Source organism: Embiotoca jacksoni, unplaced genomic scaffold, assembly GCF_022577435.1.
Source record: "Embiotoca jacksoni isolate LCO1_2020_lvr unplaced genomic scaffold, fEmbJac1.0.p SCAF_95, whole genome shotgun sequence".
Lineage (NCBI taxonomy): Eukaryota > Metazoa > Chordata > Actinopteri > Embiotocidae > Embiotoca > Embiotoca jacksoni.
In genome coordinates, this window is record NW_027185453.1 from 627845 (window position 1) to 646985 (window position 19141).

The window sequence follows — 19141 nt, forward strand, 5'->3', positions numbered from 1 at the left end:
ACAGTATGTGAATGTGGGGGTGTGGAAGGAAATTCAGGAAAGGCGGACCAATGTTGTACTGCAGTTACTTAAAATAATTTGGTTAACAGCTGAAAGTGTGTGTGTGTTCTGAAAGATTTCTCCACATTGAGCATCTCTGTGTCTAAGACATAAAGCAAGAAGTGTGTCAAGTGACTGCTCTCTTTTCATCTTGTCTATGACCTCTGCTCTGGGGATTTGTTAAATAAATGGTGTCAATGTTTTTGTATTTTTTATATATAGATATATATATATATATATGACATCTCTATAATTTAATTGTGGTAGATCGTTAACTATTGGCTCACCCTGTTTACCTCATCATCAGCCATTTGTGCATGTATCTTTTGTAGAAATACATATGACTCATTACAAAATCCTTATGTGACAGTCAAAATACATCAAGATTCATTTTCAAGTGCATTGTTGAATATTTCATACATGCATGAGACATGTATTGACCAACAGAAATGTAAATTTGTGAATGTACATTGTAATTCATTTATGACAACTAAATGTACAACCATTTCCAAGTTGCAGGCAACCAATGTACATATACATGAATTAACATACAGTATGGACATACATAAACCATCTGTGAGCCTGGTTTATGACCTTTACAGACGACATGCATTATGATGGAAGTTTCCTGTTTGGACTTACCTGTATAATGTTGAAAAAAAAAACAATCGGTGACTGAAAAATTAACAGAAGCCAACTATCAGAATGCAACTGGTCTATTACATTAATATGCAGGAATCCATGTTCCAGAATATTGTTCATTCATATCAGCTCTGGGGTCTATTAAAGTAAAAGTCCACCTTATTAAACCACCACAGAGGTAATTGTTCATAAGGCTCTCTTAAAGCAACAGGCAGGAGCAGCAATTCCCTCTTCATGTCTCATTTCCCGTATGGCTTTTTTTTTTTTTTAAACATAACTGGAACAGCCCTGCTGAAATAAGTCTCACTGGAATGTAAATGCTCCAGGAAATATTACTACAATTCCCCAACCCCACTCTGCTATTAATCACCGCCAGGTTTTGTGTTTTTAATGACAGTGCACATCTTTATTTTACACAGCTTTAAGAAAGAAAGATGTTTCTGTTCACAAATACTGATTATACTAAAAGCTTCGTGACAAGACATGCAGATTATGCTGTGAATCTTCTCCAGTGCTTATGAATTAGTCACAGGTGATAAATGGTTGTATTCTGAAACAGGAGAACATATGCTTTTAAAAATTTAAATGTTTGATTAAATATATATTTTATGCACCGCATTTGGAGTTGTCATTTACTTGCTTAGCTCACTGAATTTAGAAACTCAGAATGAACCCCAGCCCAGATACCTTATATAACTGCATAACAGACCTGGGTGAAAATATATTTGAATATTTATTCAAATATTTAATCAGATTTTGTGTATCTTGTTAGGAATCTGAATGTCCTGTGTCACAAGATAAGTCACATTTCTCTAAGCTTTACCTCACATTCTATACCAGCATTGCACATGTATAGTTAACATGATTATTAACCACTGTTATACTGTTGTACTACTACAAATTTTTCGAACAATGTGCCCTTTCTCACAGAGCAAGAAAAAATTGGATGGTAATCATCAGCTTTGTTGGCTAAAATGCCAGCTGTCACTCACATATGTTATTGCCTCTAGCCTTTACAAATTAGTATTAACTCTTTTAAAAAATATATATATGCAACTAACAACTAAGTACATGATAGCATGCTAGAAGACTGACATTATAATTGTAAGTCACTTACTAGAAGTCTGTATTCTCAGCAGATGATGAGCCGTGATAAACTTATGGAAATATCTAACCCAATCTGTGACCTCAGCATTCCTTAGATTACTCTTACTCTAATGTTATTTCTACACTTGTGGCGAGAGTTACTGCTGTAATGTTATTATTTTTGAAAAAAGCATTTACATTTAATATTTCTGCAGCCTGCTTTGACCTTCTTTTTCACTGCACTACCTCCAGCAGACTGTGATGGTGGCAGTGGAAACATTTGATTTAACTGTGTTCCCCGCACAATAAAACATTTTATTACAACCTTGTTTCCAAACCCTGTTTGAAAATGTATCTATTATTTCAGGGCATAATTAGCTCAGACATGTCGGTAATAACAGCAGGACAGAGTGACTATATCCCTGAATTTGAATCCTAACTGTACAAATGCTTTCTTGAGCAGCCAATGAAAAGGTTTTGGTATGTTTCACTTTAACAAAAATGTTGACCTGTAGGATGCTGCTAGGATTATTTTATTCTCTAAATTTCAACTGTATTCTCAACATTTTGAGACATTCCCAAATTATTCTTGAAATGCTGAATTAAAACAATTTCAAGTTTGCCCTAATACTCAACAATATGCCCCTTCTCCTTGAAATTAATGTTAGTTCACTGCCAAAGGTGGCAAAATAGCACGCAAACATTCATAGCTAACATTAGGGGAGATAAAGACAGTTAAATCTGTTTCTTCGACTTTTGCTGTGCACCACGCTTCAAAATATTTTAAAAGTGTTACAGGCCTGTTGTGCCCAGTAATAGCTGCTAAACATGAAACATCATTGTTCAGAGGGCAAGTTTATCAACATATTGGTTTCCATTATCATATTCAAGTACTATTTCACCCACGTCTTCTGCATGATAGTGTCCCCATGAACTCATCATGCCATCTTTTTCCATACTATCTTCTTCTCCATTTCCTCCCATTATTTTCCCCACCTATCTCCCCCTCCCCCGGGGTCTGGAACGGGTCAACTACCCGCGGTGTGGTCTTTGCCCCCTGTGGCAGGTACTTCCATTCCCCAACGGACACTAAGGAGCTGCTCTACGACCCAGCATCCGTGATGAACGGGGACACACTCAAGTTCTGCCTGAAGGAGGCCTGGTGCAAGCTGTCCTTCTTCGTCCTATCCTTCTTCTACTATCTCTACTGGTGAGCATAGTGCAGGTGGTGTAGGGACATAATTGGATTAATTGTAAAGAGATTATTAGAGATTAGAACTTTGGTCTGATGTCTCAGTTCAGATGAAGCACTGTGAGTGTGAATCACTGAATAAAGTAACCATTTCTCTGGCAATCACATGCATGTTCTTTCACATAGTGCAGGTTTGTTAGGTTGGTTACTTTTACTTTGAGGCCCAACTACTACTGCTAATGAATGCGATGTTAAGAGAATTTGATTATTTACTTCATTGACAAGCACCACCATAACACTTGAGTGGAAAGCTCATCGATAAACCTGCTACACTTTGGTTAAAATGTTCATCATTTTGAGTTTTTATGCATAATAAGGTATTTTCTTTACTGATATTTTTTCAAATTGACAGAAAAAAAATTTAAGATGTGCATTGTTACATATTGTGTCTAACGTTTCCTGATGTGTCTGCTCAAATCTGTTATACGATAATAATGCACAGAGATTTCCTGTCCATTTCTAACAATGCTGTTATTAATCACTGCGGATTCTTGTTCCATCTGTCATGTGGGTGCTGCAGTGTGTGGAACCTGGATATATCCCTCTAATAAGTCTTATCAAAGGAAACACTTAAAGGTACAATCCTTACATTTTTTGACATTTTTTTCTGTGGTAGTAAATTGAGGCAGTATAGCATTACTCAGGAGAATTTTTTTTTTTTACCACATGGCCACAAGGTAATTGATAAAGACTCTTAATCTGGTTAATGTTGCCAGATTTATTTATCAATGGTCCACGAGGGACCCTTATGGCAACATAGAGTTTATTTTTTTTCCAATGACCTGGCTGAATAATTAAATATTTTTTCAATACTAGTTATTCTTAGCTCAGCAGAGGATATTGTGATGACAACTAAAAAAAGGATTGCAACTTTAACATGGAGTTGTTCTTTTATGTGTGTGATAATGCTGCGATTGAACATTGCTGTAAAGTCCCATCATTGTAGAAAAATGCTGAGTGTGTGTCTTTTCAGTCTATAGATACATTGTTATTAGCAATGTTTATCACAGCAATACCACACAGGTAGAAAAGCAACATCATGAGCAAGTGTTGGTCTTATGTTATTACCCAAAATCCTGATTTTTGTTTTGTTTATTCCGCCTTAATATTTTAATAATCAATGTATGTTCAGGGAGATGGGGTGCTATTTATTGTTCGTTTTTAGTTAAGATATTGTCGATAATTTGAATGCAATTTTTTTTATTCCAATGATGATGCTTTTATTATATATTATAAAGAAAATGTATTTTAAATTTAGACACTTTTTTTTTTTAACCCTCTTTGCATATGTGTTTTAAACACGTCACTTCATGTCCTGAGTTTTCTGAATCCAGCATATATGACACAATCCTAACACCATCTGAGGCAAACAAGTTTGTCAGGGTTCAAAAGTTCTTAATCAATGAGGCTTTTCACTGACAGCAGCATTATTCTTCAAAATCTGTTTGATATCACAAAGACTGTGGACAATGAGACAATAAAATGTTCCCTCCTGGCATGGTGTGGTAGCAGAAATTTGGAGACTAAAGGAAGAAAAAGAGCAAAAGTTTAATGCCCATATTGTATCTCATCCATTTTTATGCCAGTGGCTACATCAGTCAGTATATGAAGTCACCTGGTAGGTTCAACATACACCCCTGTTTCCAGAAAAGTTAGGATGCTGTGTAAAATATAAATAAAAAACAAATGTGATGATTTGCAAATCATGTAAACCTATATTTAATTGAAGATAGAACAAAAACAACATATCCATTGTTGAAACTAAGAAATTGTATTGTTTCTTGAAAAATACATGCTCATATTGAATTTGATGCTACATGTTTAAAAAAAAATGGGGCAGGGGCAGCAAATGACAGAAACGTTGCTTAATACTACAAAAAACAAACATCCCACAACAAATTAGGTTAAATGGCAACAGAGTAATAACATGATCAGGTATAAAAAGAGCGTTCCAGAGAGGCAGAGTCTCAGCAGTGAAAATGGGGAGAGGTTCACCACTGCGAAAGACTGCATGGGCAGACAGTGACAGGGTTTAAGAATAATGTTCCTGAACATTACATTTGAAAGAATTTGGGGATTTTATCATCTACAGTAAATAATATATTTTGCATGTACTACATAGATGGCTTTGAAGTAGTAGAGTCCAGGTGCTAAACTGGCCTGTCTGAAGTCTAGTCTTCAGACTTTTTTAATTAAATGTTAAAAATGTAAAACAAAATTTCTCAATTTCAACATTTGATATGTTTGATATGTCTTGTTAATGTGCTAAAACACACAAACACTGGTGTGACTTAACCTTATGGTCATAAGCTTTGCCACGAGAGTGCAGCTTAATATTAAGATCTGGGGCCCAATACTTATGATTCAACGGCATGATTTGTTGGCATCAACAGTGGTATCATTATTGATACAGTCTATATTTGAGTAAGACATGGTAATAGCGCTGTGTTTTTTGTCATGGACATTGGATGTCTGCAGCTCCAAACTGGCCTTTCATTTTGAAACTAAATCATCTTGCTTCTCCATCTCACTCCATTTCGTCCCGCTCTAGCTCATATTGGACTGACATAGAGACTACAGCAGCAGCAGCAAGGTATTCTGCAGTACAAGGTGACGGTGCAGTCACTTTCAATTCCACTAAGTTTGAGTGAATTTCTTCCTTAAAAATATTTTTTTTTTCCACAATTTAAAGTTATTCTGGACATAGTGTGATTTATATCGCAAATTCCTTTGATTGTTTGCTGGCCATCATTTGATTTTCAGTGTTATTTTAATTAATTAGATTCTGTAGATCGATGTTCAAGGGTCCACTTCAGAAATTGGTCATTCCAGCCACAGAGTACATTGAGGAAGTTCGGCTGAATGTAAAATGGTACATTTTTAGCAGTGTCTGAATCAGCTTGTGAAGAAATGGCATATTATATTTGTGAAACTATCAGCAGAAAATACAATTTATAAGTATACTTTTGGATAGAGTTAACCCATTAAAACTCACCAACCTGTATACGACTTTTAATTTGACTGGCATTGGCCAGTTCTGAATCAAATTCAACAAATTATATGTTATTTAAAAGCACAAGATTGACACTGTGATACCATTTTAAGATAGTAATATCAATACAACTACATCATAATTACAAGATAATGTGTAATAGAAAACATTATCTTTTTTTTTTTTATTGGGCAGGTAAAATTACAGTTTGACAGAATAAAAGCCAAAACATTGCCCAGTGCTTTGTGTGTCAAAAAAAACCTTCATAAACCCCTTAGAAATCATAGAAGAATTATGCCTCCGAGGTTGCCTAAAAATCCCCAGGGTTTTATATTTTAGTGATTGTTATCTATACATGGAAAGGTACACAGCGAAGAGGAACTTTTGATTGCTAGTTTGATGTACTTAATTTTCCTAAATATAAACAAATTAGGAGCAGAAATAAATGCTAGTAGCCCACAGTGAAGCGCTGCTCTAAAATTGCTCTTGATATTATGAGATACATAACTCATAACAAAATTTTCTTTTTTTTTTTAAATGTGTTTTTTTACACGCTCCATTCAGCTTCCATATAAAGTCAATTTGTACTTATACATTGTGACTGACTACTCTTGTAGTACCTAACTAAACTCTGTTACAGAACTGTTGCTACATACTCACAACACTGTAGAATATTGTAAAATATCATTGAAACCCACACAAATGATGGCCCAAGCTGCAAAAATCACACTTCAGCTTGTAGAAAGGATTGTTGTAAATATGTCAATTTGCGCAAATCCAAATAAACAATTTAAAAAGCCCACTCTATTTGGATAAAAATACAGTGATGGTCAGTGTCAAAAGCTGTTTTGATGAATGTGGTTGAATTGGAAGTGAAGCAACCTGAAACCTGCTCTGTGGGGCTTGTCTCTGTTTTCTGAACCCCTCTTTATCCAACCCATCACCCCCACCCCCACCCCCAAAAAACCAAATACACTTCCCTGCATCTGTGACCAGAAGATTCTTCACATCCTCACAATAAATTCCATGAGTTCACACACACACACATTCACAGACACAAAATCCCATTTACTGTATCCACATAATGAAATTGTGCATGCCCTCACAGACACAGATGAACACATAGCTCCACCTGAGCACTGAGCTCCACACCTGGGTGACGAGTGATTCAATATCCGTTTTGATTGCTCGGTGAAGATAACTGGTGCAGATGATCCACTGCAACTAGTCTGCGACTCGTGATTTTTTTTTTCAATCTGGTCACAGCAGGAGGACAGAAGCACAGGCTCAAAGGGCATCAAGTGGGCTTTTCTGAATGGCTCCATCTGTGGCTTCATATTTTTCTTAATTGAGATAAATCGATGGACAATAAGTAAATCAAGAATTGGAAATGATTAAAAATGCATCATCTTAAAGTATACCTTCCCAATTCAAAGATAACCCCCTTCCTTGTTTGCTCATGCCTTCACACTGGATGACAATGAAGCCCTGCCTGACTAATGGAGTCCCCCTCAGTGTTACCTGTTACGGTGATACCGTAACCCTCCAACCTCTCACCTGCTGCCTTCCCTTTCTTCCTACTGTGGTTTTCTGTCACAGGGATACTGTGTGGAATGTGGTGCATTCCAGTAACAAAAACTTTCCCCCCTTGCAAGATGAATACAGGTTTCCTGTGTGTTCTCAGCTTGGTTCCCCCCCCCCCCCCCCCCGTAGTGTAAAACACTGGTCTTTAGCATGTTGTTGGATGCATCCATCTCTGTACTGTACATTTTTCAGGTCTAACCTTTGACATTTTTTTTAATAATTATATCATTCTTCCTATCTTCCTGAAAGTGAGATCATTCTATTTGCTTAACATACATGCAGAGCATTACATTTTACATTACATTTCATTTAGCTGACGCTTTTATCCAAAGCGACTTACAATAAGTGCATTTCAACAAAACCCAGAACAACAGGAATCAAGAAAATACAATTTCTTCCAGAAAGCCAAACTACAAAGTGCTATCAGTAAGTGTCATTTTAAGTGCTACCAAAGTTCTACTGTTCAAGGTAAAGTCGGAAGAGGTGTGTTTTTAGTTTGCGGCGGAAGATGTACAGAGTTTCCGCTGTCCTGATGTCATTGGGGAGCTCATTCCACCATTTAGGAGCCAGTACAGCAAACAGTCGTGATTTTGTAGAGTGTTTAGCTTGCAGCGAGGGAGCAACAAGCCGATTGGTAGAAGCAGAGCGGAGGGAGCGGGCTGGGATGTAGGGTTTGACCATGTCCTGGATGTAGACTGGACTCGATCTGTTCGCAGCGCGGTACGCAGGTACCAATGTTTTGAAACGGATGCGGGCAGCTACTGGTAACCAGTGATGGGAGCGGAGGAGCGCAGTAGTGTGAGTGAATTTCAGGAGGTTAAAGACCAGTCGAGCTGCGGCATTCTGGATGAGCTGCAGAGGTCGGATGGCGCTAACAGGTAGACCTGCCAGGAGGGAGTTACAGTAGTCCAGACGTGAGATGACCAGAGCCTGGCCCAGAACCTGCGCTGCCTTCTGAGTGAGAAGAGAACGTATTCTCCTGATGTTGTGCAGCATGTATCTACAGGAACGCGTCGTTGCAGCGATGTTGGCAGAAAGAGAGAGTTGACTGTCGAGTGTCACACCGAGGTTCCTAGCAGTCAGGGTTGGGGATAACAGCGTTGTCCAAGGTAGTAGTCAGGTCGAGGGTGGGAGAGTCTTTCCCCGGAAGGAAGAGCAGTTCGGTCTTGTCGAGGTTGATTTTCAGGTGGTGTGAGGACATCCACTGAGAGATGTCAGTCAGACAGGCAGAGATTCATGCTCTACCTGTGTTTCAGATCGGGGGAAAGAGAGGATCAGTTGGGTGTCATCAGCATAGCTGTGGTAGGAAAAGCCATGTGAGTGAATGACAGAGCCGAGAGAGTTGGTGTACAGAGAGAAGAGGAGGGGACCCAGGACGGAGCCTTGAGGGACACCAGTAGTGAGAGGACAAGGTTCAGACACCGATCCTCTCCAAGTTACCCGGTAGGTGCGGTCGTTGAGGTAGGATGAGAACAGGGAGAGAAGCAGAGCCTGAGACACCGAGGTCCTGAAGGGAGGAAATAAGGATCTGGTAGTTCAATATGTCAAATGCAGCGGAAAGGTCAAGCACACAGAGCACACACACACACAACCGTAATCATTTGCTCATAACCAGACACATGTTTAAAGCTAATGGAACATAAAATTAGTGGCATCTGTCACTTGAGCTTGTCACAGAAATAAAATGTTGATGGCCTACATAAAACCTTAGAGAACATATCGTGAAAATGTGTTTATTTCTAACATCATCTTTTTTTTCATTAGGGGTGAGCAAGCAAGTCAGAAAACAATTTTTTTGAACATAGTTTCTCACTGGTGTAGCTACCAGACCAACACCTGTGGTCAGGAAAGTGCAGGTCACCATCTTTGCTGCCAACACTAGCATTTTTTTAGACGACGTCATGGCATTGGCAATGTGTCCCACATTGTCCCACACAAATATTATATTTGCCCCACATTCAGTTTGTTTGGCTCTGGTCACCAAACTTGGGTGACGCAATACACATTCTTGCCAGAGATTTCACACAATTCCTTTGTTTATCTCATTGGCAGATGAAAAGGAAAGAGGGAAACTCGTACAGAGCAAGAAGAACACCTGTTATTTCAGATAAATAAATATTTAATAATCAATTCTCCTCATTTTCAATTGAGAATCCAAAACTGGATAATTTGGTGACCCTGCATTGGACAAAGTGGGTATAGGTCATGAATGGATGTCTAATGTTTTTCAGCCTTTCTTTTACACAGAAGTGGAAAACTGCAATTTACAAAGAGTAATTGATATGCAGATTTTTCATCACTATTTCATATTTAATCCTGTTTATCGTATTTCAGGTGATAGCCACACATTGTGGAAATAGTAAAAGACTGTAGTTTTCTGCCATCCCAGCCAAAATAAACTGATCACATGTTTTTGTTTTTTTATGTACTTTACTTATTTACTAATTTGAAAAATGGAATTTAACAGGATTCAGTGCAGAATTCAGATTGAATAATACAATTAAACCCCAACCTGTTACTGATAAAAAGCCAAATAATGTCAGCATTAATCGATCCATTTGCTCTCTGCCACACTATAACTATTTGGTTGGTAAACTTATATAAAACTGACCCAAAAAAAATAACCAAAATCAATAAAATATAATTAAGCAGCAGTACAGCATCACAATGTGGATGGTGTTGACTGGAAATGTTAATCATTTACAGTTAACTTTAGTTCTTTAGTGAAGGTGAAGATGAAGGGAATTATGTGTCTCACCTCACATTATGCACTGCTCTCGGATTAGAGTTACAGTAATTGGAGGTTACCTCATTAACACAAGATGTTCCTGTCTAATAGGAAGATGTGTTCAGCACTAATCCACCTCATATTTTCTCTGCTGATCATGGAATTTAATTGGACATTTATAACACAAGTCCTGCTGTAACGGGTGATAAGGCATGAGAGCAGCACTCAAACCCGGCTAAAATAAAACTAATATGGTGATGCTATTATGTTTGTTTCCCTTGTCTGTGTATAAAAAGCAAGGAAATCCAAATGTATCTATCTATTCTAATCTATCTATCTAATCTATTTTTGGGGGTTGGTTTGTCTTGAAATCAAGATCATTGTAATAAATAATCCAGAATATTTAGCAGATTAAACTGTAGCATCAGGTTTTTTCTCATGCAGCCCCAAGTCTGGGAGCGTTCCTCTTTGCTGCAGCATCTCATGTAACAAGTCATATTTTATCATACATTAATGTTTCGTTAATGTGTAATTAGGTTGTGAAAGTGAAGGAGCTGTAATTTAAAGAGCTACAAGTCAGTCTACTCAATTATGAAGCCGGTTCACAGAGGTTTTATGTGGAGGAGGTCAAATCCCTAATGGGAATCCAAGGCCGTTCACTTTTGATCTGTCTGTTCCTGTCTCCCTCTCTGCAGCACATTTTCTTCCCTTCTATCTCTGTCTATGGATATTCATTAGTCAACAGAATGAATTTGCATCCTTCTCACCAGAAGGGATTAAAAGAGGTGTTAGGAGCTGGCAGAGGCATCTGGGATCAACACAAACATTTGGAGTCGTTATTTACTGTCATAGAGGTGCTGATCTGTTCTCGTCAAGTCACAGCTCGGCAAGACAAGTGTCAAATCCTCAATCTGTGATTTGTGCTGTTGTTGTTTCTTGCAATTCTTCATTATTCTCTTTTTTCCCAAGGCAAAGATGACAGATCAGTGTTTCTTTGCGGTCAAATGGTCTAATGACCCAATAGTTCTGTATTGTATGTCCACCACACTGGGACACCAGATCATAAGCCAGTGCTTAAAATAAACTGTACTCTGCTGAAATGACTGAAATGCCACTTTGCTGAAAAATGTGTGTTTGACAGCTTGTTTTGCACATGCCCATTGCATTACATGACGCTCATCAGCTTTTGCCTTTTATTTTGCATTCAGTGGAAACTTTTTCACAGAGTTTGAGGAAATAGTAATAATATAAAACAAAAACACAAACACAAACATGCCAGGAAGGATTTTTGTTTTGGTCATGGTAAACACCCTAAAATGTAAAATTGTGATAATTCTATATCATAATTTTACTACTTTGACAGGTCTGTTGTCAAATATACATGTGTCTTTTTTTTACTTTTTTAAACCCAGGCAGTTCCAGATGCAGATCTTTTCATACATTCACTATTCTCTGCCTGTCACGGCTAACCCATGTAATTATTATGAAAACTGGGACATACCTTAATGAAATAATTCCTAAATAGGATCGACTAAACATAAATAGCATTGGTTGTTGTGAATAAACCTTAAAATTAATTTAAAGCCGCATACCATTTTCTACCAAATATATTATTTCTATTCATGATTAATGGTGAAAGGATTACTCCGTTTTATTCCAACTTTGTGTACTTCCCAATAATATTTCTACAGGTGCTTTTTGGGCCATGCTACGCTAACTTTGCACTCTTCACCTTGCGATTCTGGGAAATGAGGAGTCGCCCAAAACAGCCTACTGTGTTTGAGGGGCGACTAATGAGAGCTCCATGCAGCTTTTCAAAAAATGAGATGTTTACATGCATCATTCTAAAAAATGTTTTTAAGTCTGACCAAAGGTAAACATATCAGCCACCATTTATTTGAATATAGGCTGACCTGTGGCATAGTTATCCTCACAAGCTGGTTTGTTTCTATTTATGAGGCTGGTAGCATCAGCTTTTACTAACATATGGAGAGCCAAGCATTCAGTGCTTATTAAAGCTGCAAATTTATAGTTGGGATTACGCTATTACGCTACTTGGAAATTTTCCAAATCTGGCATCAACAGGTCCAACTCATAAAAGCAACAGTTTTCCTCCTCAGTTAGCAGCAGAGCAGTGAGCAAAGGAACACCAACAGTTTCCTGATGTATGTCGTCTCTCAGCACATCCTGTTGGCTGTCTGCCTCTGCCTCTATCCTTCATGACACATTTTCTATTTGGTTGTGAATATGGCCCGCCTTCATACTCAAATGACTTGCCATCATTTTCATAATGGTCCACGTGGGTAATTTGCTAAATTGCATTTAGCTGCTGAGTTTCCAGCAAGTCCAATTCACACATGAAAACAAACCAGTGTGTGCGGATGAATATGCAGAGTGATTACTTCAGCTGGCAAGTTGTTCTAGATGTTGTAATAAAATGACCATTCAAGTCGGCTAAATCCTCTTCTGGCATCATGTTGTCACAAAAAAAAGTAAATATAATCTGTACAAATGTATCTCTATTAAAATTCAAGAGATCTTAGTACGTCCTTGTTACTAAAACACTTATGATTAATGTTGCCAGCCTCTGCACATTGTGTAGTTATACAACTTTAACATCTGAATCTAGAAGCATAATTCTGCCTTTGAAAAACATAGTTGAAATCTGAATAAAGCCGATTATGACAGAGAAGCATCAAAGAAGTATCAGAGTGAATGGTTTGATGACAGAAGATAAATAAGTCCACTTCAGGGTTTGCATCTCAATACTGCCGTCTCAGCTGCTTGCACATTTAATGGGGAGGCTGTTGGTTTGAGTTTAATCACCAGGAAAACTAACTAGAGATCAGTGAGGTTAATGAACAGACACACACACACACACATGAATACTTAAAGACTTTTTTCTGAATGCTTCAAAGAGGCTGTTACATGAGTTGATCTGTTATGTAATTTCCACTGTGTCACCTTCTGCCTTTCTGTCCAATCAGAGAAGTGTCGACTCACTTCATATTTTTTGTTTCTTCTTGTGTTTCAGTATGATCTACTCCTTGGTTACCTCATAACAACTAATTTAGCAGAAACGGCTCTGGATACATTTGATACCACTGACTGCCCATCTAGAATTTAAAGACAAGAAACTTAAAATTAAGAAGAGAATTAAAAAAAAGCATAATTTGGGGTCGAAGCTTCTTTTCCAGTTCGACCCCAAAGAAGGAAGGACATGTTTTATCCTCGACTGTATATAAGAAGTAAAGACTAAAACTACTGTTTACAGTTTGACTGCTCATAGTGAGACCCAAGTTAATCACTGCCTGCCCAATGTTTGTACCACACACACACACACACACACGCGCGCGCACGCACACACACACACACACACACACACACGCACACCTTCCTCTACAGTGCTACTGTACCTTCTGTACAGAAGTGGCAGCGGTAGCCAAGAGGATGAAGAGCACAGTAGCGTTTGCACAGTTTGTCTCAGGCACAGCATGGTGAAGCACTGTCCAGACCAGCACAGCTCACCACCCCTCAGTCTGTCCTCGACGCCTCATCAACTGTAGCTTCACCGGTGAGTCTGGAGCGGGGGACGGATGGGCAAGTGGATGGACGGATCACACTGTACAGAAAAGAGAAACAAACTGTGGGGGAAATCAGGGCAAAGAGTTCTCTATATTTTCCCTTAAAAACACGCATATTCCGTGGCCTGTGGGATTTGTTTTCTTACATTACGTGAATGGCTTTTTGTCATGTGTGCATTTTGGTGTAATTCTTTAAACAAAAGGCATTTCTATTTGATCAACAGCAAAGGTAATCTATACAGCAAATGCCTTCTTAGTGTTGTCCTAGTGTTGTTCTATTGTGGGAGACTTTTCTAAAAGTCAAACTAAAATCTATCAAAGCTTTTATAGTAGAGGAGCACACATTCTTTGATCTTGCACAATATTTGCAATATTTGGCTATATATTAGCGATAATTTATGATAGTCTAGCTACACAGGTGAAGGTCTTCCAACATGTAAACAACTACCCAGTCCTATTTAAAGATGGGGAAACAATGTGAATCTTTTCTAGCGCTCTTTAAACCACGGACCAAAATGTTGTCTTTCCACTATTTAAATTGATTTATTTTTGTTTATTTATGAAATACTAATGGCTCACCTCCATGATTTATCTTAAACATACTTTTACAATGTAACCACACTGGGAGCGAGAAGATGGGAAAGGTGCCAGATATTTATTTTTTTTCTCTGTGATTTCAATAAAAGCAACTGTAGCAAATGATACATACAATATTTGAGAGAGTCTTTGATCATGATTCCCAGGAAGAAAGTTACAGATTACCATTTCTGAATTCAGACTCTTTAGCAGGGCAGGTGCTCGACTCTGCATCTTCCAGGTGTAGCAAAGTTTTCTAACCACCAGGCCAGTCTTTGAACCTTCACCACCATCTTCAGTCAGTGAGCTTCACTTCATAAACCGCAGCTCAAGGAGCAGATAGGAATGCCCTGTCCTTGTTGTTTTCTCTTATTCTAACTTGAGCATTTTCTATCCTAACTGTGTCTGTATGTGACCAAACAAGTTGAATTTAGATATCGTTTATGAAATAAAGTATTTTAAAATCTACAGACTTCCTCATCATACTTTTGAAATATTATGTTTTAATATGTTCTAATGCATTGGTTGTCAAGCTTTTTTTTTTAAATTCCCATTCCATCCTGGTACCTGGTCTTTCTTAAAATAATTCTGACATGCCCATATATAGAATATGTTTTTTTTAGTTTACTCCGATTCCAAAATTACAGACTTTTCAGTGCTAAATTCCACTTGGTTACTGAGTGACAGCAAACTGACAAAGTCAGTCACACAATAGGAATTGTGCTCTTTTTGTATAATTTCACACAAACCATAAACAGTGGATTTTGCTGGACTCATGTTGAGAAAGGATGAGGATTGATAAGTGTACAAGTAGGTGTGGCAAACTTGTTTCTCATTTGATTCAAACTGCTGTGAAGTAGTATATTACAGTTTCTGAAGGCTGGAGAGTGAGCAGACTGCCACTGCCACTCAAATGTTATTCTGGAGGAAACTCAAAATATTTTCCTGGGAGGTTCAGGCTTGTAATTACCTTACTTATGGTTCTAGGATTCGGCTTCCACAGGCTTATGATGTTAAATTGGCTTGGGAACTACCATCATAAATGCCCCTTCCCCTGGTATTAAGACAACAACTGCCCGGTGAAAAAAGCAGTTCAATGATATACGACAAAAACCTGCATCTTATAGACGGCAAACACTGGCAATAATTAAAATCAATCAGTCCAACACACTGAAATCAATGTTGAGTAGTGAGCAGAAGTAAATTACGCACATTTAAATTCATGACACAGTTAATTCATGAACAACACTGAGAGAGAGAAATGTGCTCCAAACAGCTCAGATCTTGAGGTGTTAATAAATAAACTGCATCAAGAGCTTTGAGTGTGCCAAATTTACTTTCCAATCAATAATTAAAGATTCAAAAAGGTTTTATCATCATCATTTCCTGTATGCATACTGATGTATGCATACATTCAAGCATGACACCGTTGAGCTCTTTGGGACCGGGATAATGACAGCAGTTGTGAGACAGGTGGGTACAGTCACCTGGGACAGTGAAGTGTTGAAGATGTCTGTCAGTACCGCAGGGAGCTGGTGTGTGCAGTCTCTATGAGCCCGGCCTTAGATGTTGACAGGGCCTGCGGCCTCGCGAGAGTTAACTTTCTCCAGGGACCTCCTCACATCCTCTGTGGTCACAGTGAGGGGCAATTCACCTGGTGGAGGGGTGAGCCTGGAGCTAACGGAGTTGTTGGAGTCCTCAAAACGAGCATAAAAGATGGGCATGAGGATCAGACAGGTAAGTTTGTAACCATCTTGATGCCTTTCCACATTCCCTGGGGGTCGTTGGTGGAGAAGTGACCCTGGATTTTAAGAGCATAGGTGACTTTGGCTTTTTTAATGCCCGCAGTGAGGTTCTGAATGCAGAGTCCGGTTCTTTCTAAAGATCGCGGACTTCAGAGTTCAGCCAGGGTTTCTGGTTAGGGTAGATGGTGATAGTTATGGTGGTAGTAACATCCTCGACACACTGATGTAGCCAATGACAGATGATGCATACTCCTCCAGGTCCACACCTGGATACGTATCCTTATAAAACATGGAATTGGTTGATCAAAGAAATGCACTCTTTGTGATAATTGGCACAGAACGGACAGTGATATTTAGTGAAAATGAAATGAACTACTTTTATTGTTTTGTGTGCTGTTTTTGTTTGTGTGATCACTGCTGCACTCACATTGTTACAGCTGCCAAATATCTCAGTGCTGTGATCACTTTCGTTCCAGGCATTATTGAGTGGAAAATGTGAGCGTGTCTCTAATGAGATCGACCACAAACATCATCCCTGCATGATATAACTTGAAGTGTTTCATTAGCTCACTGTCATTCAATATTTGAAGAATATTTCATCTACCTCGTTGGATTGCCCCAATTTTCTCCACTGCTTAAGAAATTCAGGAGCGACATAAAAATCCTGTTCCTGACAGTTTTTCCCTTTAGCTCACTTAAATGCTCAGATTTTTTGTGAATAACCTTTATCTTGACAAGGATCTACTCTTAAACTTAGGGGAGATTCTTAGTAAATGTAATAATTCTAAGAATATTTTATTTTTATTTTGTCACTATGAGTAATTCTTAGTTCTAGTAATCTTTATGACTGCCCTTTTTGCTTGGTTACTCAGTTTGGCTGGAGGGTCAACTCTAATGTTCCAGGGAACACTTACAGCTTTGCTCTAATAACTTTGCCATGATCTATGCTTCCCCGCAACAGAGGTCCACTCAAAGGTTTTGACCACCGTAGCTCGATTTTTGTGCTGACATGCAGTGGGATTGTCTGGCCACAGGTCTCTCCCTTCCTAAACTATGTCCACTCCGTTCAATTCATTTATCCCATAGTTTTCCACATGGGACACAACTGATCACGTGACACATTTTTACGACATATTGCAACATATGATGACAAAGGAGGAAAATATGTTGAACAGTGTTTACATTGGAATCTACATGGGCTTCACACATTACACCATGAACATTTTCCAAAATCAGTTAGTCAGTCAACCTGTGTGTCTGTCTATCTATCTATCCAACTGATTGATTGATTTTGACTAGTCATGTTGCAGAATACATTTAGGATTAATCAGATGTATAAGAATGTAAACGTCACAAGTGCCCTCAACTTTGGAGAATACGCTCTTCAATTTAATTTAAAATAGTTTTAATATGGTTGTCTGTGTGATTGAGACAGGTGTGTGTGTGTGTGTGTGTGTGTGTGTGTGTGTGTGTGTGTGTGTGTGTGTGTCTTTTTGCAGGTGAGTGAGTGTGTCTAAACTGTAGCAGACATGATCTGACAGATTGGTGACAGCCTGCCTTCCCAGGATGCACCTGGGTGCTGTCCACACCACTGCCATATATGTCATCATAATTAAACCAGGCACACACTGCTAACCTTTTGGCCCCCTACCATGTGTGTATTTGTGTGTGTATTTATGAAGATTGGCAGCGATTTATTTGGATTAGCACCCCCTCCTGTACCTCCTCCTCCTACCTCCCCCTGTTTATGTTCTTTTCTCCAAGTCCTCGCCAGCATCCAGCTCTCTTAAAGCTGTGAAATGACATTGAGCTCTTGTCCCGCGGCTTTGGCACACTGTGCTCAGCTGTCTGGAACCTGAGGTTTTTCTGTAAAACTCTGTTTCATCAACTTTTCCCAGCAAGACAGTCGATTTTAATTTCATTCTGCATGGATCTGAAGCTCACTGATGCAAATTGATACTTTCTCCAGAAGGCCCAGCAGAAACAAGCCATGTGGCATGCGTCATGTTCAAACACACAGTTTTCCAAAGTGTGAATCTGAACCTGACTGAAAGTTAGTTTTGGTAGAATTGATTGACATGAGACACAGGCTAATTGTACTTGTTCTAGGCCAGTTTTCTAAAGTGTCACACTGATATTCAGTTCATTTTTTTTCATGCTAAATACAATCCCCTTTCCAAAATAATTGTCCCAACTTTTTGTAAATGTGTTGCTGGCCTGAAATTCAAAATGAGCTGATATTTTTCAAAAAACCATAACATTTCTCAGTTTCAACATTTGATATGTTGCCTTTGGTCTATGTTTAATTAAATATGGATTTACCCAATTTGCAAATCATCACATTCTGTTTTTATTTACTTTTTACACAAAGCGTCCCAATTAAAAAAAAAAAATGGATTGTGGTACATCGTTCAGGAGGTTCTACGTTTGCATTCTACCAAATGTATGGTACAAGTGGGCCTCCATTGGCTGATGATATTAAATTGGCTTGGGAAGAGAACTTATATTATAAATGCCTGGTATTATGAGAGCCGCTGCCCAGTGTAGGATGTGATTTCAGTATAAAAGGCAGTTCAATTATATTATAACGATTGGCCAAACAAAAGCCTGCATCCATTACATTTTTGTTCACCTGAAGACTAAGATACCTTGTAATTATTAGTAAGTATTCGGCAGGGAATAAATGTTAGCTTTCAGGTGAACACATCTAATAGACGAGTTTTCTCCTACTCACAGTGGCTGGTGGTGCCGATCTGCTCATTTATTCATTATGAAATTGACATTCTGTTTTTTTTAAGGAGACATTTTTAAAGGGGATGAGAAACAGCTGATTTGATTGGCCATGATTGAAGTTGGCTGACACATCTTGTAAATTATTTATTCTACCTACTTTGCAACATCACCTTGCTGTGT

The 19141-nt window shown here is 38.4% G+C and overlaps 1 protein-coding gene across 1 annotated transcript in view; it reads left to right on the forward strand.

Annotated features, from left to right (window-relative positions):
* Positions 1-14951, forward strand: part of cnih3 (cornichon family AMPA receptor auxiliary protein 3) — an 83881-nt gene extending 68930 nt beyond the window's left edge. The window contains 3 exon segments of the mRNA XM_069142009.1: positions 2834-2977; positions 3540-3595; positions 13358-14951. Coding sequence (XP_068998110.1) covers positions 2834-2977; positions 3540-3567 — 172 coding nt within the window. The 3' untranslated portion in view covers positions 3568-3595; positions 13358-14951.
* Positions 14952-19141: the final 4190 nt, after the last annotated feature.